Source organism: Eucyclogobius newberryi, unplaced genomic scaffold, assembly GCF_026437365.1.
Source record: "Eucyclogobius newberryi isolate DKJ021-1_F unplaced genomic scaffold, fEucNew1.0.hap1 SCAF_15, whole genome shotgun sequence".
In the NCBI taxonomy this organism is placed as follows: domain Eukaryota; kingdom Metazoa; phylum Chordata; class Actinopteri; order Gobiiformes; family Gobiidae; genus Eucyclogobius; species Eucyclogobius newberryi.
Window position 1 is genome coordinate 4,355,224 of NW_027315779.1, and position 20,456 is coordinate 4,375,679.

At 38.4% G+C, this 20,456-nt stretch overlaps 1 protein-coding gene across 2 annotated transcripts in view; it reads left to right on the forward strand.

Annotated features, from left to right (window-relative positions):
- The window catches only part of LOC140360523 (fibroblast growth factor 13-like), a 59,327-nt gene that overhangs the window by 34,464 nt on the left and 4,407 nt on the right, over window positions 1-20,456 (forward strand). For both annotated transcript variants that reach the window (XM_072445762.1, XM_072445761.1), the window contains exons 3-4: window positions 8,052-8,155; window positions 15,711-15,909. In XM_072445762.1, coding sequence (XP_072301863.1) covers window positions 8,052-8,155; window positions 15,711-15,909 — 303 coding nt within the window. The remainder of the gene's footprint in view (window positions 1-8,051; window positions 8,156-15,710; window positions 15,910-20,456) is intronic.

Genomic DNA, 20,456 nt, shown 5'->3' on the forward strand with positions numbered 1-20,456 from the left:
GCTTTGGTGAACAATGACCTTTCCTATGCAATACACACGTACTCGTAACAAAACTCGTATGTGACGGGTCAACCAAATTGTAGTCAGCTAAAAATCAGATTATTGCCAAAAACAATGTCTATTACCAAGGTTAGGGCAACAAAACAAAGAAGTTTAATCTTGTATGCTGTGTTTTGGGATTTTCTTAACAGCTTTTTGGAGATGTTTTGAAAGAAATGCCCAGTAAAGAACAATTTTACACTGGTGTTTTTTTCATTTCGACTCATATTTCCACTCGTATTTCACTGTTTGAAGCTTACATTACACAAACACTTGGACTATTTTAGCTACAGAGGGTTTTAGGGTTGAACAGACTTTATAATTTTTCAGCACTAATAAATGGAAAACTAAAATAAGCTTAAAAGGTTCAGGAACGTAAGTGCCAAGAGACGGCAGCCACATTAATGTGTCAGTTATGCATCAAATCTCAAGTTTTGCTGACATTCGTTTTTTATTGTTCCTGTGGCTTAATGGATATGGCATTCACCTCTGACTGATCACATTTAAATCATCAATTCAGATTTCAGCTGACTTTATGCATCCCTCGAGGACCAGTTTATTAGAGCTCCATCAAATGAGAAACAACAAATATGAATCATGTAATAAAGAAATAAAATAACAAAAGAGATAAGCAAATACATGTTTAAAAACTTTATGCCCTCATTTTAGCTCTACAGGCAAGAAATAGACAAAATAAGCAGAGAAACGGATTTTGTCAGTTGTTCTGCCACTGCACGTTTTTGAGACGTTTTTATTGAAAATGTAATATCTGAATGTAGATAATATTGTGAATGTTGTTTTCACAATGTGGAACATTTTAATAAGAGTAAAATAAAATGCAACAAAAGAGTTTATGTTGTAAACTTTCAAATACGGGTATAAGGATCTATCTCTATCATTTTGGGATTCATTTTACGGTTTCAACACATCTCAGTTGGATGGACATAATATTGTGTGACTATAATGATCAGGATATTCATCTTTGTCGTGCATAAGCTAATCTCCTAACCTAAGATCATTCTAAAACTATTCAACACAAGCCCTTTTCTTTCAGTATTGAGAATTGTTCAAATGAGCATCCAGTTTCGATCTGATTTTTAGATTGATTATGTCTGGATGTCTGTTTTCTTGGCAACTCTTTGTGGAAATGAAATTGGTTTTGCTGAAATCACAAAGAGAAACAGTCCAAAAGTTTTGCCGGAGACACTTGGGGGATTTGTCTGAGCGAGACAGGTGACCGGTTACAGCGTTATCTCCTCATCCCCCCCTTCCGTCGCCGTGGTGATGCCATAGTGGCTCCATGGCGAGGTCAGGCGTCGCGGCTCGGGGAGGATGACTCATTGGTGAAGAGCGTCGTTAGAGACTGTCTGGTGTCAAAGGAGGTTAACGGCCCAAAGCGGCGCTGCTCTCACCTGGACAGGAGACGTGACACGGAGGTCGTGAACTGTGCGAGGAAACACACTGGGGCTTGATCACTGCGTTCAACACACACAGTTAATGTCCGGGTCATTGGCACCACTATATTTCACTGCACAGTAATAGTGTCGTTATAGGAGGAGCAATAACGTGGTAACTCTTCCTGTACTCAGGGGCAGTGTTGATTTCCTCCATTAAAGCACTTTCGTCATCCGTCTTCTGCTTATCCGGGGTCGCGGAGGCAGCAGGGACTCGCCGGCTTCCCACTCCCCAGACACTTCCTCCATCTCCTGAGGTCTTTCATCATAGTTTGTCATATTCATGCTGACAAACGCTTAATAATAATGAAGCAAAATGCAATTATAAAGCCTAAAACTATGACGAAAATTAGATGCATTTTCGTCGACTTAAACAGTGACTAAAAGTAGACATTTTTTGTCGACTAAATGAATAAACATAAATGAATAAAAAAGGACAAGGGTGGACTATATCCTAGGTCCACTTTTCAGTCCCAGAGCTTCAAACAAACTTGACATCCAGGAAACGTTTATCACACTTAAATTATATCTTTGCTGTTTGAATCAAACTGTTGTAGATTTTAGTTGACTAAATTAATGTGCCATTCTAATTTTTTACTAAATCTATACGTCTAGTCAAAAAAACGGTTTGTTGTATTTAATTTGATCCCTCGTGTTCTCATTTCTCTTGATTTTTGGGAGAAAAATTGGTGGATTTGGACACTATCTGAGAATTGAGTCTAATCAGATCCAGCAACTATTTTGTCGTGTTCCCTCCACTCAGAAGCGTTCCCGTAACTACTGTGTGTAGACAAAAGTATAATAGCAAGGCACATCGATCAGTCTTTATTACCACTTAGATGATTCCTATTTTCTTCTTAGAGCTGCAAAATGCCTTTATCCCCGGTGCATGTATCACAGCAACAAAGATTGAACCAGGATCCACACGTTGCTAAAAATACTACAATATAATACTTTACAAAGACTTTATCATCTGGAATTCTATCTTGTCTCTGCGATTTCCGATGAGCAGGACTGACAGGCGGTTAACACATGTGTGTTTGTGCTGAAAGAAACATGAGAAAATACATAAATACAAATAACACAGTGTGGATTTGTGCAGAATCAACAAGCGAAACCAGACATTTAGTTCTGTTCTGAACGATACAAGAATATTCAAGTGGAGACGTCATCCGCATTTTAGAGATACTAAAAAAGGTATGTCACGAATACATCTTCATAAAGTTAACGTGTGTATGTAACGCATGAATGTATTCTCTCAAAAATGGACATTTCAAAATAAAAATGTTGGTGGTTGAAATGTAATAAATGTAATAAATGAGGAATATTGCGGTCACTAAAATGTAATGGGGTTTCACACTTTCATACTCTATAAGGAATAAGCGTTTGCTTTTGCCTTACAGATAGAAAAATACTGTTTACGTCACATATTGTTGGATGTAACCTGTTGCCATGGATACCGTTGGGTCTCCCATGACCACCAACGACCGCAAAAGGCAAACAGCAGCATTATTATCTTTACTCCTGGCGTTTTGAACAACTTCAAGTACATTTACCTGGATTCTTTTGAACTACTATCAGGAGGTTGTTTGATAGAGAACGATGAGACAATTCTGTTCAAGAGTTTCAATTTATAACACAATGTATAACAGAAACAAACTTAAGTAGTGCACATGTTTGTGACATCGCGCTGTACTGTACTGTCCCTGTGCTACAGTCTTGATTCCGCTTTGATAAATAAACTGCAACGACGCTTTGAGCACATTACTCTGTGCTCTTATCACTTCATTTGCTCCCTGTGTCTTTCAGAAATCAATTTAAAGTTGTATTGCTTGTATTTCAATATTTAATGCCCTTTTATAGTCTGGAAAATGTTCCTTTGAAAATTACATCTACCCCTCTATTCTATTTAATCTATTTTTGAATCACAAGACAACTAAATACGCATCTCTTCAGAGTGGCTTTTAACACAAGTTGAGTTGGGCATTTCTCTATATTTACGTTACTGTTGTTTTAGCTTTATTATGTCATGGAATACGTGCAGGACTTTAGACAGTGGAATCTGTATTTCAATGACCTCGCCCGTGCTAAACAAAGACACAGAGAGCTCAACACGCAGATGTAAATGGAACAGCACATCAAAGCTGTCCAGCATGATTGGTCCAATTAGTCCAAACTCCATCAAATTTATCCAGTTCCAAATCGATTATGAATGTCATTTTTACATTTTTCCAACATCAATCATCATCTCTGTCCAGTCCTCGATCGCCGGCTCTGTTTCTGTCCGTTTCCTTGCCTTTTCCCTGTTGCATTTGCATTGTTTTTGTCTCCATTGACCATTTTTTTCCATCTTCTAATATTTAATTTACCTTTTGTCCTCATTTGCGACTCGCTAAAAATGTATGCCGTGATTTTGGAGCGATGCAATTAGCAGCAATGTCAGCGTTTTGATCGGCGGCGATGTCATTCAGTTGAGTTTCCATCATTTCATTTCCTGCGTTTTAATCAAAGCATTCACGCTCGGCTGTTTTCAGATCATTTTAAACAACGTGCTTCCCTCTCAGCAACGCTTGTCTCCGTCCCGAACGTGCACGCGCCACGAGGGAGAAATGACACAGAGCTTTGTACATGTGAAGAGCTCGTTCCAAAGTTGCATTATTTAACAGTCGTGAAACAAAGTACGCGTTCACAATACATACAACTGCCTAAAATGCCCCCGTGTGTCGCGTAACCCTCTGTATATCACTTATCTCCTCTTTATTTTAGCGTTCATTGCCCACAGTATATGTCAGTAAAACGCACCAATACGCTTTGAATGGATGTCTTACTTTTAGCTATGCATGAACAGACAATACGCTCTAGATTGGATTTTATGGGTTGAAATCTTACTATAAATATTCAATTCATATGTTTATAGGAGCTCCCGAGTGCCTTTTTTCCCCTCTGTTACAGCATAAAAATGACATTAAAATTTACCAAGCCTTAGCTAACATTAGAGCAACTGCTACAAGTGCAGACTAAGCCGTTCATGTTTATTAAAAAGTTATGAACACTGAGTTGAAAGCAAAAAGTGGCTCCGCTCCTCACAACCTGCGCCATACGTCTGCTGGACATTTTCTCAGGAATAATTTAACGCTTCACAAATGTTTGGGGGAAGGTTTATAAATCATAAGCCTTGGACCTGGACCGAAGATCTCTCACAAAAACCTTCTGCCGTGTTGTTTATTTGTTTTTTTTCTCATAGATTTAGAGCAAAAATCTCAACAGTGGCTATGTTTACATAAAAAATCTGATCATTATCTGATTTCTGTCGCCTTATTGAAATGGCAAATAACCAGTTACATCTGCTGCCTGTGAGTAGTCTGATTTCTCTCTGATTGCTCGCGCTTTTTGAGGTGGTGGTAAGGAAAAGAGTGCAAAAACGACAAAAAAAAGCCCAGTGTTTAGCGCTTCACTCACTGATTCTGCAGAAATCTATGATGTAGCTCACGTTTTCAGTCGTCTGTGGTCATTTTTCCTCGTGAGCGACCAATCTTGTTTGCATAATCCGCCTGTCAATCTTCCACCTGAACTCGTGGGGATAAAGCCAGGGCCCAGACTCTGTGTTTGGTAAAGGAAAAAGTGTCTTGGCAGGCCGGGCTAATACATCGCTTGACTAATCCAGGAAAGTAGCTCTTGTCTTCACAAAAACGTACAAATATTTACTCAAACCAGCTTCCTCTTTTTGATATCGCTCTCCTTTCACTCCACACTCGACGCTGCACCAGTGGAGCCTGATGCCTCAGCGCCAGGACGACCTTGTAAAGTGGCGTTTGTAGCTCCAGAAGGAGTTTTTCACAATAACAGCAGTTGTTCAGACTCGTAAACAATAAGTGAAGATCGGGAATAAGCTGTGAATGTGCCTTTGCAAACTAAAGTCATGTTTTTATTTGGAATCTGACATAAAAATGTAGTCCTGGTTCTGTTTTGGTTCACACTTTGTTTGGTTTTTGTTGCGTTCTGGTTTTGTCCTTGGAATGAGTTGAATTTCAATTATTGTTCTTCTGCACCAATATTTCTGTGGCGCTCTTGTAGCGTGATTTGTTTGCACATTTCACTCAGAGCCGTTTGGATTGTATGTCATTCAAGCCTCAGGCACTAGACTCATGCGGATATGGATTATTGTTCATGGAGTTCAAGCCACTTTTCTGGCTTTCTGCTGCATAAACTAAGCATTTATATTCAAAGATCTTTACAATTAGAGCTATTGCAAAAGACCAACCTACACCAACTTTTGTCTCAATTGACTTGTTACTACCGGCTTCTATTTTTGATTTATTTAGTACATGGCAGGTATATTTTTATGTTTGTATGTATTTATGTACATTGATTGTAATGTATCTCATCATCCTTGCAAATATGACTAAAAAAACATATAATAATAACACAAAATTGTCAAAAAAAACATACTAACAAATAAAAATACTTTGAATAAGGGATGTCACGATATTGAAAAGAAACAAACACGATTATTAACGATTATTGACCAAACAACAGTGAAATCATTTATTTAGCTGTATTTCTTTCAAAGTCTATCTTTATTAAAACAAACTTTTGGTTAACAAATAATATGATCTCATAAACAGACGGATAAAAACATGTTGTTTTTGGAGAATAGATTTTTGTTCCCAATGTTATATTCTGACCTGAATATTAATCACAATGTCATATTCTGACCTGAATATTAATCACAATGTTATATTCTGACCTAAATAATCACAATGTTATATTCTGACCTGAATATTAATCACAATGTTATATTCTGACCTAAATAATCACAATGTTATATTCTGACCTGAATATTAATCACAATGTCATATTCTGACCTAAATAATCACAATGTTATATTCTGACCTGAATATTAATCACAATGTTATATTCTGACCTAAATAATCACAATGTTATATTCTGACCTAAATAATCACAATGTTATATTCTGACCTAAATAATCACAATGTTATATTCTGACCTGAATATTAATCACAATGTTATATTCTGACCTAAATAATCACAATGTTATATTCTGACCTAAATAATCACAATGTTATATTCTGACCTGAATAATCCCAATGTTATATTCTGACCTAAATAATCACAATGTTATATTCTGATCTGAATAATCCCAATGTTATATTCTGACCTAAATAATCACAATGTTATATTCTGACCTGAATAATCACAATGTTATATTCTGACCTGAATAATCACAATGTTATATTCTGATCTGAATAATCACAATGTTATATTCTGATCTGAATAATCACAATGTTATATTCTGACCTAAATAATCACAATGTTATATTCTGACCTGAATAATCACAATGTTATATTCTGACCTGAATAATCACAATGTTATATTCTGATCTGAATAATCACAATGTTATATTCTGATCTGAATAATCACAATGTTATATTCTGACCTGAATAATCACAATGTTATATTCTGACCTGAATATTAATCACAATGTTATATTCTGATCTGAATAATCACAATGTTATATTCTGACCTAAATAATCACAATGTTATATTCTGACCTGAATAATCACAATGTTATATTCTGATCTGAATAATCACAATGTTATATTCTGACCTGAATAATCACAATGTTATATTCTGACCTGAATAATCACAATGTTATATTCTGACCTGAATAATCACAATGTTATATTCTGGCCTGAATAATCACAATGTTATATTCTGACCTGAATAATCACAATGTTATATTCTGACCTAAATAATCACAATGTTATATTCTGACCTGAATAATCACAATGTTATATTCTGACCTAAATAATCACAATGTTGTATTCTGATCTGAATAATCACAATGTTATATTCTGACCTGAATAATCACAATGTTATATTCTGACCTAAATAATCACAATGTTATATTCTGACCTGAATAATCACAATGTTATAGGGGGTGGCAAAGACCAGACCAACATCACATGATCTCTCTGGGTGGAGTCTGCATATCCTCCCTGTGTTACTGTGGATACCGCTCCGGCTTCCTCCCACTGTCCAAAGACATGTAGAATTGGCAACTCTAAATTGGCCCAATGTACAGGTGTTGAAAATTAGCATATTCTGCTATATACACTTAAAACCAATGTCCAATGCTATGTCCTTAAATAAATAAATATATTCTGACCTGAATAATCCCAATGTTATATTCTGACCTGAATAATCACAATGTTATATTCTGACCTGAATAATCACAATGACAGATTAACCAAATAATCTTGACATTCCTACTTTCTATATTCATAAACATTACACACTTTTACATTTCCAGTTCACACAAAGTCTGAAATCTGCTTCTCCTGACAGAAGACTAGCTCTGGGCGCCACTGACAATTATGAATGACTAAATCTCAGTCTTGATATGAAAGATGATGACTTGCACATCCTTAAAGGGAGACTTGCGTCATTTTAGTTCTTTCACATCCCTAGTGGTGCAGTTTATAGCCCTAATCGTCCAATAATACATCTTTTCCTCTTGTCTTCTTGCTTCGCAGCTGTCTTCAACCTCATCCCCGTCGGCCTTCGAGTGGTGGCGATCCAAGGCGTCCAGACCAAGCTCTACCTGGCCATGAACAACGAAGGCTTCCTCTACACCTCCGTAAGCGGCACACAGATGCGTTCTCCTCTTATTTCCATGAGCGGCGCAGGGGAGGGAGGTTGTCTTGGTGAAGCGATGCGGCGCGGAACTGGACAATTGGCGTTTAATCAAGGGCTGACACGCACAGACAGACACGGGCGTCCACACACAGGCGTTCGGTCCCTATGGGCAATTCAAAGGCACGGCTCTCCTGCACGTGCATGCTACCGTCGAGAGCTGGACACTTAGAAACTCATTGTGGCTCCGGGAACACTGCTCCTGCTCGTGAATAACAATTGGTTTCAGACGCACGCATATGCCCTGTTTATATGTCGCGTTCGTGGTGGCTGCAAACTGCGGAAGGACAGCTACAACGTGTTCACTTTTCAAACGGAAGAATTGTACTGCTACGGCGCTTTGGACAGAAAAAAAGGCCGTCAATTGTGATTAATGTTTTTTGTCTGCTTTGTATTTCTGTAATTAGGTCCTCAGTGGATTTAACAATGCAGTTCTGTCCTGCTACCAATGTTTTTGAGGGTAAAGAACATTAGCTCTTTCTGTTGTGCGTCTGCTGTAGGAGGCTGTTGGGAGGTAAACCTATTGCTTAATTTAGGGGCCTATTTGTCCTAAAACGCCTGAAAAAATGACCTCCAATTAAAGCTGAAGTTGTTCCTGAACCTCTGGAGCACAAACAATGAGCTGGAGCCTTTGTGGAGATGAGACTCTGTAGTTTTGGATTCTGATGTCTGTTTTACTCCAATTATAAGTAAAAACAAGCTCTGAAAAACACCTAGTTTTTCTTTGTTATATGAATGAGTACAGCTGGTGACTGGAGGGATTGGAGTGACACTAAAATGAGCAGCTTTTGGGTATTACAATTCTCCTTTAAAAGTTGAAGGTAAATTCACTCAAAATGACTTGTAATAAAGCAAAAATGTCCATATCAAGAAAGAAAAGAATCCATATCAAAGCCTATTAATGTTTTATTTTAGAGTATTTTGCATTTTTGGGTTCAAACGGACCCTGACTCTGTCCAGAATGGTGGATTTGACTGGAAATAAGTGGATTACAGCTTTATTTTTATGTACAGCATATCAAGCAGCTTTAGAGTTCCCTTTTATCAGATGGTGGACAAAATTGAATAAATATATAAAAGTCAAACTTCCCCAAAGTGTAAGGGTTGTTTTTTTTCCATTTCATTGACTTTGGTGGTGAAGCCCAAGAGAATACTGAGACCTCCATGAATATTCTTACGCTATCAGCCGGGTTATACAATCATCCGAGTCCTCCGAGAGCGCTACTGAAAATAGGTGTTAACTTATTCCAGTCTTGTATAAACAAAAGTATTAATCAAACTTGTTAACGGTTTCGTGACTTTTCTAGTGTAGCGTCTGCCACACTTTCCTGGCTCCACGGAGAGATGTTATTGCTTTGCCTGAAACATCTCACATTCATTTAATTACAGGCGTTTTGTTTTCCCTTAAAAAACACATTGATCTTTAAAAAGCAACTTAGAAATGAGCGGGTTAGAGTCGAGGAAAAAGCCGATCTGCAGTGAGAGGGATAAGAAATGAGCATGTTTGAGACATGGATCTATATTATCACCTGGATAAGACCCTCCCCCTCCGTCACACCCCCCCTACAACCTGTAAAAAGTGTAAAAATGACACTTCCCTGGTTTGAGGACACGCGTCTAAGTTTGCCTTTTGACTCGTCGCAAGAATTCCACATAAGGTTTTATAAAAGAGAGCAAGTTCAGGTTTTTCCTCTGAGTGAAGAGCAATGTGACAAAATGAGATCGCCGCATGCTGTCTGCATCGGACGATTCAGTATTTAATCTCTCGTAAACCCAAACGTAAGAGCCGACAGAGGACTCCGATTAGCTGAGCTTCACTTCTGCCGTCCGAACAAAGCTGCTCTAAAGCCGTGAACGCGCTCATAAAGTCGTGCGTGCGAATATTGACAACGTGCCAAAGTGTTTGTGAGAGCGACAATACTTTTATCTAAATGTTAAAATTAGAATCTACAGCTCCAGCATCTCCTAAGCCAAAGTCCTGTTGGATCAGTGTAATTGTCTGCGGAGCCCTTTGTCCTCTGTCATTACTCCATCATTAAAGACAGTCTGCTCGGCTCTGTCCAGACGCACATTATCAGACTATCAACACGTCGATACCAAACTACAGCACTGCCCTTCCGCTGTCGGCTTATCTGAGGTCTCATATTGTGGTTTTCTCCGCATCGATTTCGGCCCCGACCGCGATGGGAAGATTACTCGGCGTCCATTTAGCTCGCGCTCACTACTCACATTTGTTTCCTTGCTCAATCGGATGTGTGCTTGCATTATGGACCAGAGCCTGTGCATGCGTGAGCTCAGGCGGGTCGCAGAGGCGGCAGTAAGCAGCGCGCTTTAGAGAAGCGGAGGTGGTGGGCGGGAAGAGTGGAAATGAGGCACAGACAAACAAAAACAAACATCCTTGTCACAGTGTAAAGCCGCGTTTGCACCGGTATTTCAATATGTGAAACAGTTTTCAGATTTGTGGCGTCACTTTTGTTCAAACATGAAGATGTGACCGTATATTATTGGATTTGTTGTTGGAAGGTCACCATAATTTGGTTTATTCATCATTTGGATTATTCATTTCACAATAAAATAAGAATAATGACAGTTTTAAAGGTAACGTTTTGTCAGTTCTATTCAATTTCAACAAAAAAAGGGAAGCTAAATGCAAACAGTTTATGCCACTTTAACTTTACTTTTTCATTGGGAAGTATAAGATTTCAAAAAGCTGGTCAAAGGTCAAGTGAAAAGGTCAAGTTTATTTGTACTGACCTGATTCCGCCCCGCCCATTTCCCCCTCTTTTCTCACGTGATCGTCACTTCTGTTGTAATGACACTTTCTGTCCAGTGGGAACTCTATTGGTTTAGATGGAGAAAGAGGGGAAAGTTTCGCTGCTAAAACATGCTACAAAGTCCATTGATTTGTGTAAAATATCCAATGTTTGTGTGACCAACAAGTCAACAATGCACCGATTCCCTGGGCGGCCTGAAAACGGCTCTTTAGTCTGTGTAGAACTAGAATAAGGTGAATAGCGACGGGGAATAAATGAAATAAAATGCAAAAACAAGAATGAGCTCATACAAACTATTATAACAAGAACAGGAAGAATAAGCTAGAAGAAACTATTAAATAAAAAAAACATATTTATTACATGGAGTGTGACTCAGCCATTGAAGGTCTTCAGTAACGATTTAAACATGTTAAGAGCCTGGGATTCTCTTGTTTGGTGGTGAATTGTTCCAGAACTTGTCACAGAAAGAGGCGAGTTTTTGGTACATTTAAAAAGAACAAGTTTCTCTCCAGCTGGAAGAGGAGAGCGATCCACTGAAACATGGCGCCGCTCGGCCATTTAGACATCTGAAAAGAGCAATAATTTAAATTCTACTGAAGGAAAGAGAGCTGGTCTCAGACTTTACTGGACCAGGGTTCCCACACTTTTGTGTCTTGAGTACCTCCTAATCTTTGTCTCTCCTTTGCACCCCCTAACGCGGGTACTCTGCAAATAGCTCTAGTAGTATTTGATTATTTGATTATTATTACTTTCTGTATATATTTTTCGGTGTATAATCTAAAAATCTTCTTAAATATCTTCAATCACACCTTCTTTACTGTTGTCTTTGTGTTGGAAACGGTAGTGAATGATCCCGTTTGAGCTCCTCCGTGTGTCTTTGACGGAGCGTTTACTCTGGTAACATGTTTGACAGAGATTGATCGTAGACGCAGTAAGAGGAGGGCTCACTCTACGGCCAAAACATAAGACACTGCCTGATATGAACCGCAGCTCGTCTTTAATCTTTATCCCCATCACACAAAATCTGATCATTGCTGGATTTATGGCGTTTGAAATATCATACAAACAGTCACATCTTATTTATTTCTGATTGTTCACGCAAGGAAAATTGTGCAAGAAAGGGCCAAAATGAGTTGAAAAAGGAATAAAATACAACAGATACTCTCAAAATCTATCGATAAACTGGCCTTGTAAATGTACTCACGACGAGACCTACAACTCGCCATTTTGAGCCAAGCCAAATATGTCCCCACAATCTCTAATCTTTCATTACAAACAGACAAAATAGTGCCCTTCATGTTGCTCCTGTCGACCACACAAACAGATAGAAGAAATGTTTAATACAAACGGTGTATTGCATAACGTTTTACTTGTACATCACAGCCTACAATCTCGCAGTATAATATTACACACTCTGTTCCTTCACACACGCCTCTGTTACATCAACAGTTTTGTATTTGCTTTGGTCATAAACTCGTATCAGTGGATCTGGTCTCCCGCAGCAGAGAAACACACGCTTATTGTTTTTCCAGTATTGTGTTTGCAGCCACATTTCTTTTTGTAAATAATAGATAGTGCTTATGTAAAATGGCAATACTATTATACTTCTCACATACATAACAAAACGATACATTCAGTTAAGTAAAACCAGTCATTTTTAGCCACAAACTCACCCCTGTGATCATGTTCAGTGAGAAAATATGACTTTCAATTAATAAAGCAAATGATAAAGCTTTAGTTGTTCTATAGCATTACATTTTGGGACATTTGTTATTGCAGACATATTTACCACAAATCAAACTGAATAAAGGTCTGGAACTCGCTACTTAAAAGTCAAATTGGCGACAGGCTCATTATTTCTGCTCAATTGTGAAGCTTTAACTCGGTGAGAACAAGGACGGTCAAGTGACGTGGACAGCTACAGTCTTCTTCCATAGGTCAAACTTGTGAATTATTCAAATTTAGCATTTAGCAGAGGCTTAACTCTGGAACGTTCTGCCTCGACGCTTTAGTTCAGGCTGGAACTGTAAGGTCTCCCACAAAAAGTGTAATTTGATCTTGACGCCTGCGGCCGGTGGCGATATTGTGATCTGACCCAGCATGACGCCCGCTCCTTTCACCTGCCCGCTCGTCTTATTGGTTTGTGGTTACGCTCTGTGAGAAAGAGCTGTAGATGAGGACCCTCTCCAAAAACAAACGCTTCAACTCAAACTCTATGCCTCCTGCAATGTGAATAAATGTAAAGAACACATTTTATATCTATTTTTTCATCATAAAACTATTGCATATGTAGATCAGAATTTTATATTTTCTTTATTGTAAACCACAATATTGAGCTTGATAATAGAATCCGGTTCATTGACTTCCTGTTCAAACCTGCAGAAGCGATAAGCCCCGCCTCTTCATAGTAATATCACCTTAACAAGCGACGGATTTTAATTCATGTGTTTTTATGGCTGAAAAATCGTTACGTGACATTTTTTTTTTATCTTATCTATATGGTCCAGAGATAGTTGTTTTTAATGTGTATAAATAAGCTCAGATTGGTGGGAGGAGACAGGGAGTAGGTGAAAACAGAGGATTACTCAAACGCGCATGAATCAATTTAAATACAGCTCTGAATAAACTAATGATGCAGGAAAACACCATTCTATTGTGGTTAAACGCTCATTAAAGTCAATTGGACTTAATACGTGCCCTTTAAGCCATTGGAGTAACAGAATGAACAATCTAAATTAGACATTTAGCACTTATATTTCAAATTAGTACAATTTATACGACTATATATTGATATTTTCACTGTATCTCGTGATATGACAAACGCGTTGAGTCGTGGATCTTGACTAAAAACTGAAACTCGTGATGTAAACTGTTGCCCATAACAACCGTCCACGTCCTGGCAGCCGTACTTTGTAAACCTCTGCGATGAAGTAACGCTAATCCTCCTCCCCCGCCGCGTCCGGACCCTCCAGGAGAAACTTGCCGGACCACGTTGCGTTCGACTCTGCATCATCCTGTCGCCGCCGCCGCCTCCTCCAGTGGCGTCGGTTGGTATTCAGGGGAGCAGCCGTTGCCATGGAGACGCGGGGATAAGGAAACGCAAATGTCAGCGATCTTGAGAGCCGCAGTTTGTTCTGAGAGACTCCGCGCGGCTCATGGTCCGGATTAAGATTCAAACCAATTTTACAACTGGAGATGTGAGATACGCAGCTGAAGAGCGGGAACGGGAGCGACGGGACGGACAGCCACGCCTTTAGATTTGTAACAGGACCAGGGCTTTATTATTCACAGTAATGCAGCTCGTTATTGGAGAAAAAAATAAAATAAAATCATGCGGAAGGGAAAAAAAAGTGCATGACATGAAAACAAAGTAAGTCAATTTACAAGAAATGATAAAAGGACAGTTCAGGACGTCATGACATATAGTGTTAGTGATGTCATTATTGTGAGAATAAAACATTATTCACAATTATTAAAGGTGCCATAACATGCTTTTTTTCATGTTTCGTAGTCTATCCTAAGTGTATAATTGATAATAGTGTTGACGCGTGCTTGCCCTTATGACGCGGTCTTGCCCCACCGCCCGTCAGTTTGGAGATTGGAGGAAAGGAGATAGTCTGTAATATAGCTAAACACTGCGGGAATCAATCAAAAAAACACTCTGGGTACATATATGACGCACAAATAGCAATGTAAGAAGGTTAAAAGCTCTGAAAAGTCGATTTTGCATGTTATGGGACCTTTAACACCGTGACCAAACAAATTCTTCATTTTTGTTCATTCCCGTCGTTTCATTCATTCCTGTTCATTCCATACCCAGCTTTGATCATTTATTATTTCTTATTATTTTCTTAAAAAGTGAAGTTAATGCGGCACGAAAAGCACTTTACATTTAACTTGACTTTTTTGGAATAAGAGATTGAATAGAAAATATCTCTAAAATGCCACAATATTATTATTTTATTGATTTTTATGCTGACACAAATAATCTGAATTATTGATTAAATGATACCAAATAATCTTGAGATACCTAGTGATTACATAAAATATAGCTGAAAACTACCTGTAAATACATTTAGCTTTAGCAATTGTACTTCACCTGTCGATTGTTTCCTTCTTGTACGACTTCAGATTGACGCTGACTTGTTGGTGGATACAGTGGACAATGCAACACAAAGACTCTCCAATCCGTGCACTTTTGTATCCATAACTTTCTGGTTCAGTTATTGTTTTTTGGTCTGATGAGACACAATATGAAAGTGGAGTTTAGCGGTGAATGATAGCGTCTGCAAAATCTATTTCTGAGTGATTTTAACCATGTGATGATTGTTTTTGGAGTGAGTCACGTTCGAGTAACTCATATTTTTCAGTTTTCAAGATGCCTTCGCTCTGAAAAAAATGACTTACAATGTGCTAATTTGCGGTTCAGCAGCGGCACAAATGAGACAAATCCACTGAAGTGAAACCAGCACTTCGATATCGCAATTTAAAATGTCCAAAATGATAAAATGATGAACCTCAAGTGTCAGAGATAATAACTATACAGCAGAAAGATGCATAACAGGTCTTCTTTAACTCACAAGACTCGCTCATTCACTGGTTCAAACCGAAACTAAATTAAAATATGGAAACAAACAAGGACTTTAACACAGCCTCCTTTCATAGCTCCATCTACAACCCAGCAGCTCCTTTTTAATCTCTAATCCATCTCCCCTTTCCCCTTCAGGAGCATTTTACGCCCGAGTGTAAGTTCAAGGAGTCGGTTTTTGAGAACTACTACGTCACCTACTCGTCGATGATGTACCGGCAGCAGGCGTCGGGACGGGCCTGGTACCTGGGGCTCAACAAAGAGGGCCAGATCATGAAGGGGAACCACGTGAAGAAGAACAAGGCCGCAGCACACTTCATCCCCAAACCACTCAAAGGTAACACCCACGCTGCCGGGTCATGTGATGGGGCAGACAGCAGGGTAACATATGCAAAAATGTCAAAATGACTTCAACAAGAGGCAGAAATGTCCAGTGTAATCTGCCAATGTGATACAATGTGATATTTCTGCCCTTTTGTGGTTAATTGTGTGGTCCGTTCTCGTTATGTGCCAGATTGAACCTCATCAGGGACGTTTCAGCACAGTCCTGGTGCAATAGTCACATAATGTCCAGATATCGTTATCCAGATTATGCAAAAACAACTTTTTAAACTATAATTATACATATTATATTTGCCTTGTTTTTTTAAGATCAGGATGTAATGCAGTTGTTCACAATGTGCACCAGCATTAACATAAGACAGAACATTGAAATATGAACATAAACCCAGTGGACACGAGATATTTTGTTGTTGCGGTTTGGATTTGTTTAATTGGCAGTCCATGTTGTGCACTTTTATACATGACTAATAAGGCAATAGTAAATAGAGGTTGAAGGCATATCGAGAATATTGGGGATAAAATCAAAAAGAAAACAGTCAAACATAACAGGCACACAACTATAATCCACAAGAGTTGAGTTCAGGGGGCTTAAAACATGTATGAAAAGGGTCATTCTTAAGAAAACCTCGAATAAAAGAGATAGAATAGAGATTAGTTCTGATCAAGGCTTTCTGATGGCGCCGACCTGAGGGGATTTGGCTAAAACACGCCTCTGGTCAGTGCTGGAACAGACTTTCACAACGCTATTAATGCCGTTCTTTTCCTCCACCGCGAACAGAAGAGAAAGTGAGGAGACTCTCAATAGGAGCAGCAGCAAACTGTGAGGATCAAGTCCCTGACATTAAAGGGCCGGGGTGGTTTGAGCCGCATACACTCTTTTCGGTCCATTTTTGTGGTTTATGTTTTTGTTCTTTGAAGTTTTGTGCAGTACTCGAACGTCGACCTCGACATTCTCAGGCTCATTTCAGCACAGTCCCGGTGCAGTGTTAAAATACCATCGAGATAAAGCTAGAATGTACTGAGATATTCATGTTTGTCCTAATGACTGTGAAATGTGGCTTTAGTTTGGTTCAATGAAGGTTTGTCATTGGCTCAAAGTGATTCAAAGGCAACATCGGGACGCGGGTTTAGGTTATTTTGGGATTTCCCATCTGAAAAGTTTGTACACGTTTCTGTATCTGCAGGACTTTGGCTCCATTGTCAGTCTGAGGGAGCGAGTCGTAAATATTTCAGTGGGTTGTGGTCGTCCCATCTGGGGGCAGGGCAAAGCCTCCGTCCCCTGTAGCGTCGTGATTCACACTGATTAGATTTACATGTGCGATTCTATCCAAAACTACAGCTCATCCTTGTACAAACTGTAACATCTCTCATTTCCACAGTAACACACCAGTGAATACAATGTTTAAATGGTTTTGAAGGAGAAAAAAACAGATTTGTTTGATGTTGTTCGGTCCAAGTTTGAGCCAAGTGTAGTATTTATTTTATCCATCCATCCATTTTCTACCGCTTGTTCCCTTTCGGGGTCGCGGGTGACTGGAGCCTATCCCAGTGACTTTGGGCCTTAGGCGGGGTACACCCTGGACAGTAGCCAACTCGTCGCAGGGCCATCACAGAGGCATAGATGTTACAAACAGTTCACTCTCACATTCATTCGCTAGGGCCAATTTAGAGTCACCAATTTTGCCTAACACATGCATGTCTTTATTTTATTTTATTTTATTTTATTTTATTTTATTTTATTTTATTTTATTTTATTTTATTTTATTTTATTTTATTTTATTTTATTTTATTTTAGTTTAGTTTAGTTTAGTTTAGTTTAGTTTTAGTTTATTAGAATTTTTTTTTAATTATATTTTTTATTTAATTTGAATTTGAATTTTGATTTCAATTACAATTTCAATTTCAATTTTAATTTTAATTTTAATTTTAATTTTAATTTTAATTTTAATTTTAATTTTAATTTTAATTTTAATTTTAATTTTAATTTTAATTTTAATTTAGTCTTGGTTTGGTCCCGTTTTAGTCCTGGTTCAGCCCTGGCCTTGTCCATGTTTAGCTCCAAGTTTAGTGCTAATTTGAATGTATTAATGCATCATTTATTAAGTTGAGTATTTAAACACCCAAAGAGCCTTAATTCACCCAAAGCAACGTCCGGGGGTCAGTGCACATCGATGGCCTCCACTGAGTCTAATTATTTGAGGAAATTACCGCGTCCTTCATAAACAGCACAAATCAATGCTTTAATTAGTTGCTGTTTACTTTTAGCGCAATAAGCTGTTTTGTGTTGATTAAGTGGATGTTAGTTCTCTTGTTGTTTGCTTCCAGTAGAAGTAGTATTCGTGGCCTTTTTCCCTCGAGATAAACGCGAGTCTTCATCCTTTGGATCCGCGGACGCTCTGACTCCGCCACAGCCGCAGTGTAGTAACGTGAATACTGCATTTCTACCACAGTAAACTTGGATTGACTCTACGAGAACAGAAGCGCCGCGCTACAGTCTCCTGAACACGTTTTATCTTTGAGCCGCATCCAAGCGCGTTACATCACCTTCTCCACAGAGACACTTCCCACTTTCAACAGGGAAAAAAAAACTGCAATTTCCAAACGGCTACAGTGGCAGTCGTGTGAGATACGAGAAAGCAGTGTTTAGATTTAGTGTTTGAGATGACAATGGCAGCCACGGGCGCGTCTCCATGGAGATTTTACGCTTTGCCTGGGACATTCCACAGTACGTAGCAGAAGAAAATGGAATTCTGTCAAACGGACAAAAGAAAGACAGTGAATCACCAGATCTTTGTCAGAGGGACTGAAGAAGCTTCTTGGACGAGACGGCAAAGCGCGTTCACTCTCACTTTTACAAACATTCCACAGTACGGCATTACATCCAGGCCAAGTTACAGGTCAGAAATGTAGAATGGTGCTTTATAAGAAAGACCTTTGAATGACTAGTTCATAATCATGTGCAATACTGTCATAATCATGTGCAATACTGTCATAATCATGTGCAATACTGTCATAATCGTGTGCATAATCATGTGCAATACAGTCATAATCATGTGCATAGTCATGTGCAATACAGTCATAATCATGTGCATAATCATGTGCAATACAGTCATAATCATGTGCATAGTCATGTGCAATACAGTCATAATCATGTGCATAGTCATGTGCAATACAGTCATAATCATGTGCATAATCATGTGCAATACAGTCATAATCATGTGCATAATCATGTGCAATACTGTCATACTCATGTGCAATACTGTCATAATCATGTGCATAATCATGTGCAATACTGTGATAATCATGTGCAATACTGTCATGCTCATGTGCATAGTCATGTGCAATACAGTCATAATCATGTGCATAGTCATGTGCAATACAGTCATAATCATGTGCATAGTCATGTGCAATACAGTCATAATCATGTGCATAATCATGTGCAATACAGTCATAATCATGTGCATAATCATGTGCAATACTGTCATACTCATGTGCAATACTGTCATAATCATGTGCATAATCATGTGCAATACTGTGATAATCATGTGCAATACTGTCATGCTCATGTGCCATACTGTCATAATCATGTGCAATACTGTCATAATCATCTGCTAATCATGTGCAATGCTGTTGTAGGGTCTCAAGCTCACATCTTCATTCCCCTACACTGTCATAATCATGTGCATAATCACGTGTAATACTGTCATAATCATGTGCGTAATCATGTACAATACTGTCATAATCATGCGCAATACTGTCATCATCATGTGCAATACTGTCATAATCATGTACAATACTGTCATAATCATGTGCAATACTGTCATAATCATGTACAATACTGTCATAATCATGTACAATACTTTCATAATCATGTGCAATACTGTAATAATCATGTGCATAATCATGTGCAATACTGTCATAATCATGTGCAATACTGTCATAATCATGTACAATACTTTCATAATCATGTGCAATACTGTAATAATCATGTGCATAATCATGTGCAATACTGTCATAATCATGTGCAATACTGTCATAATCATGTGCAATACTGTCATAATCATGTGCAATACTGTCATAATCGTGTGCATAATCATGTGCAATACAGTCATAATCATGTGCATAGTCATGTGCAATACAGTCATAATCATGTGCATAATCATGTGCAATACAGTCATAATCATGTGCATAGTCATGTGCAATACAGTCATAATCATGTGCATAGTCATGTGCAATACAGTCATAATCATGTGCATAATCATGTGCAATACAGTCATAATCATGTGCATAATCATGTGCAATACTGTCATAATCGTGTGCATAATCATGTGCAATACTGTCATACTCATGTGCAATACTGTCATAATCATGTGCATAATCATGTGCAATACTGTGATAATCATGTGCAATACTGTCATGCTCATGTGCATAGTCATGTGCAATACAGTCATAATCATGTGCATAGTCATGTGCAATACAGTCATAATCATGTGCATAGTCATGTGCAATACAGTCATAATCATGTGCATAATCATGTGCAAT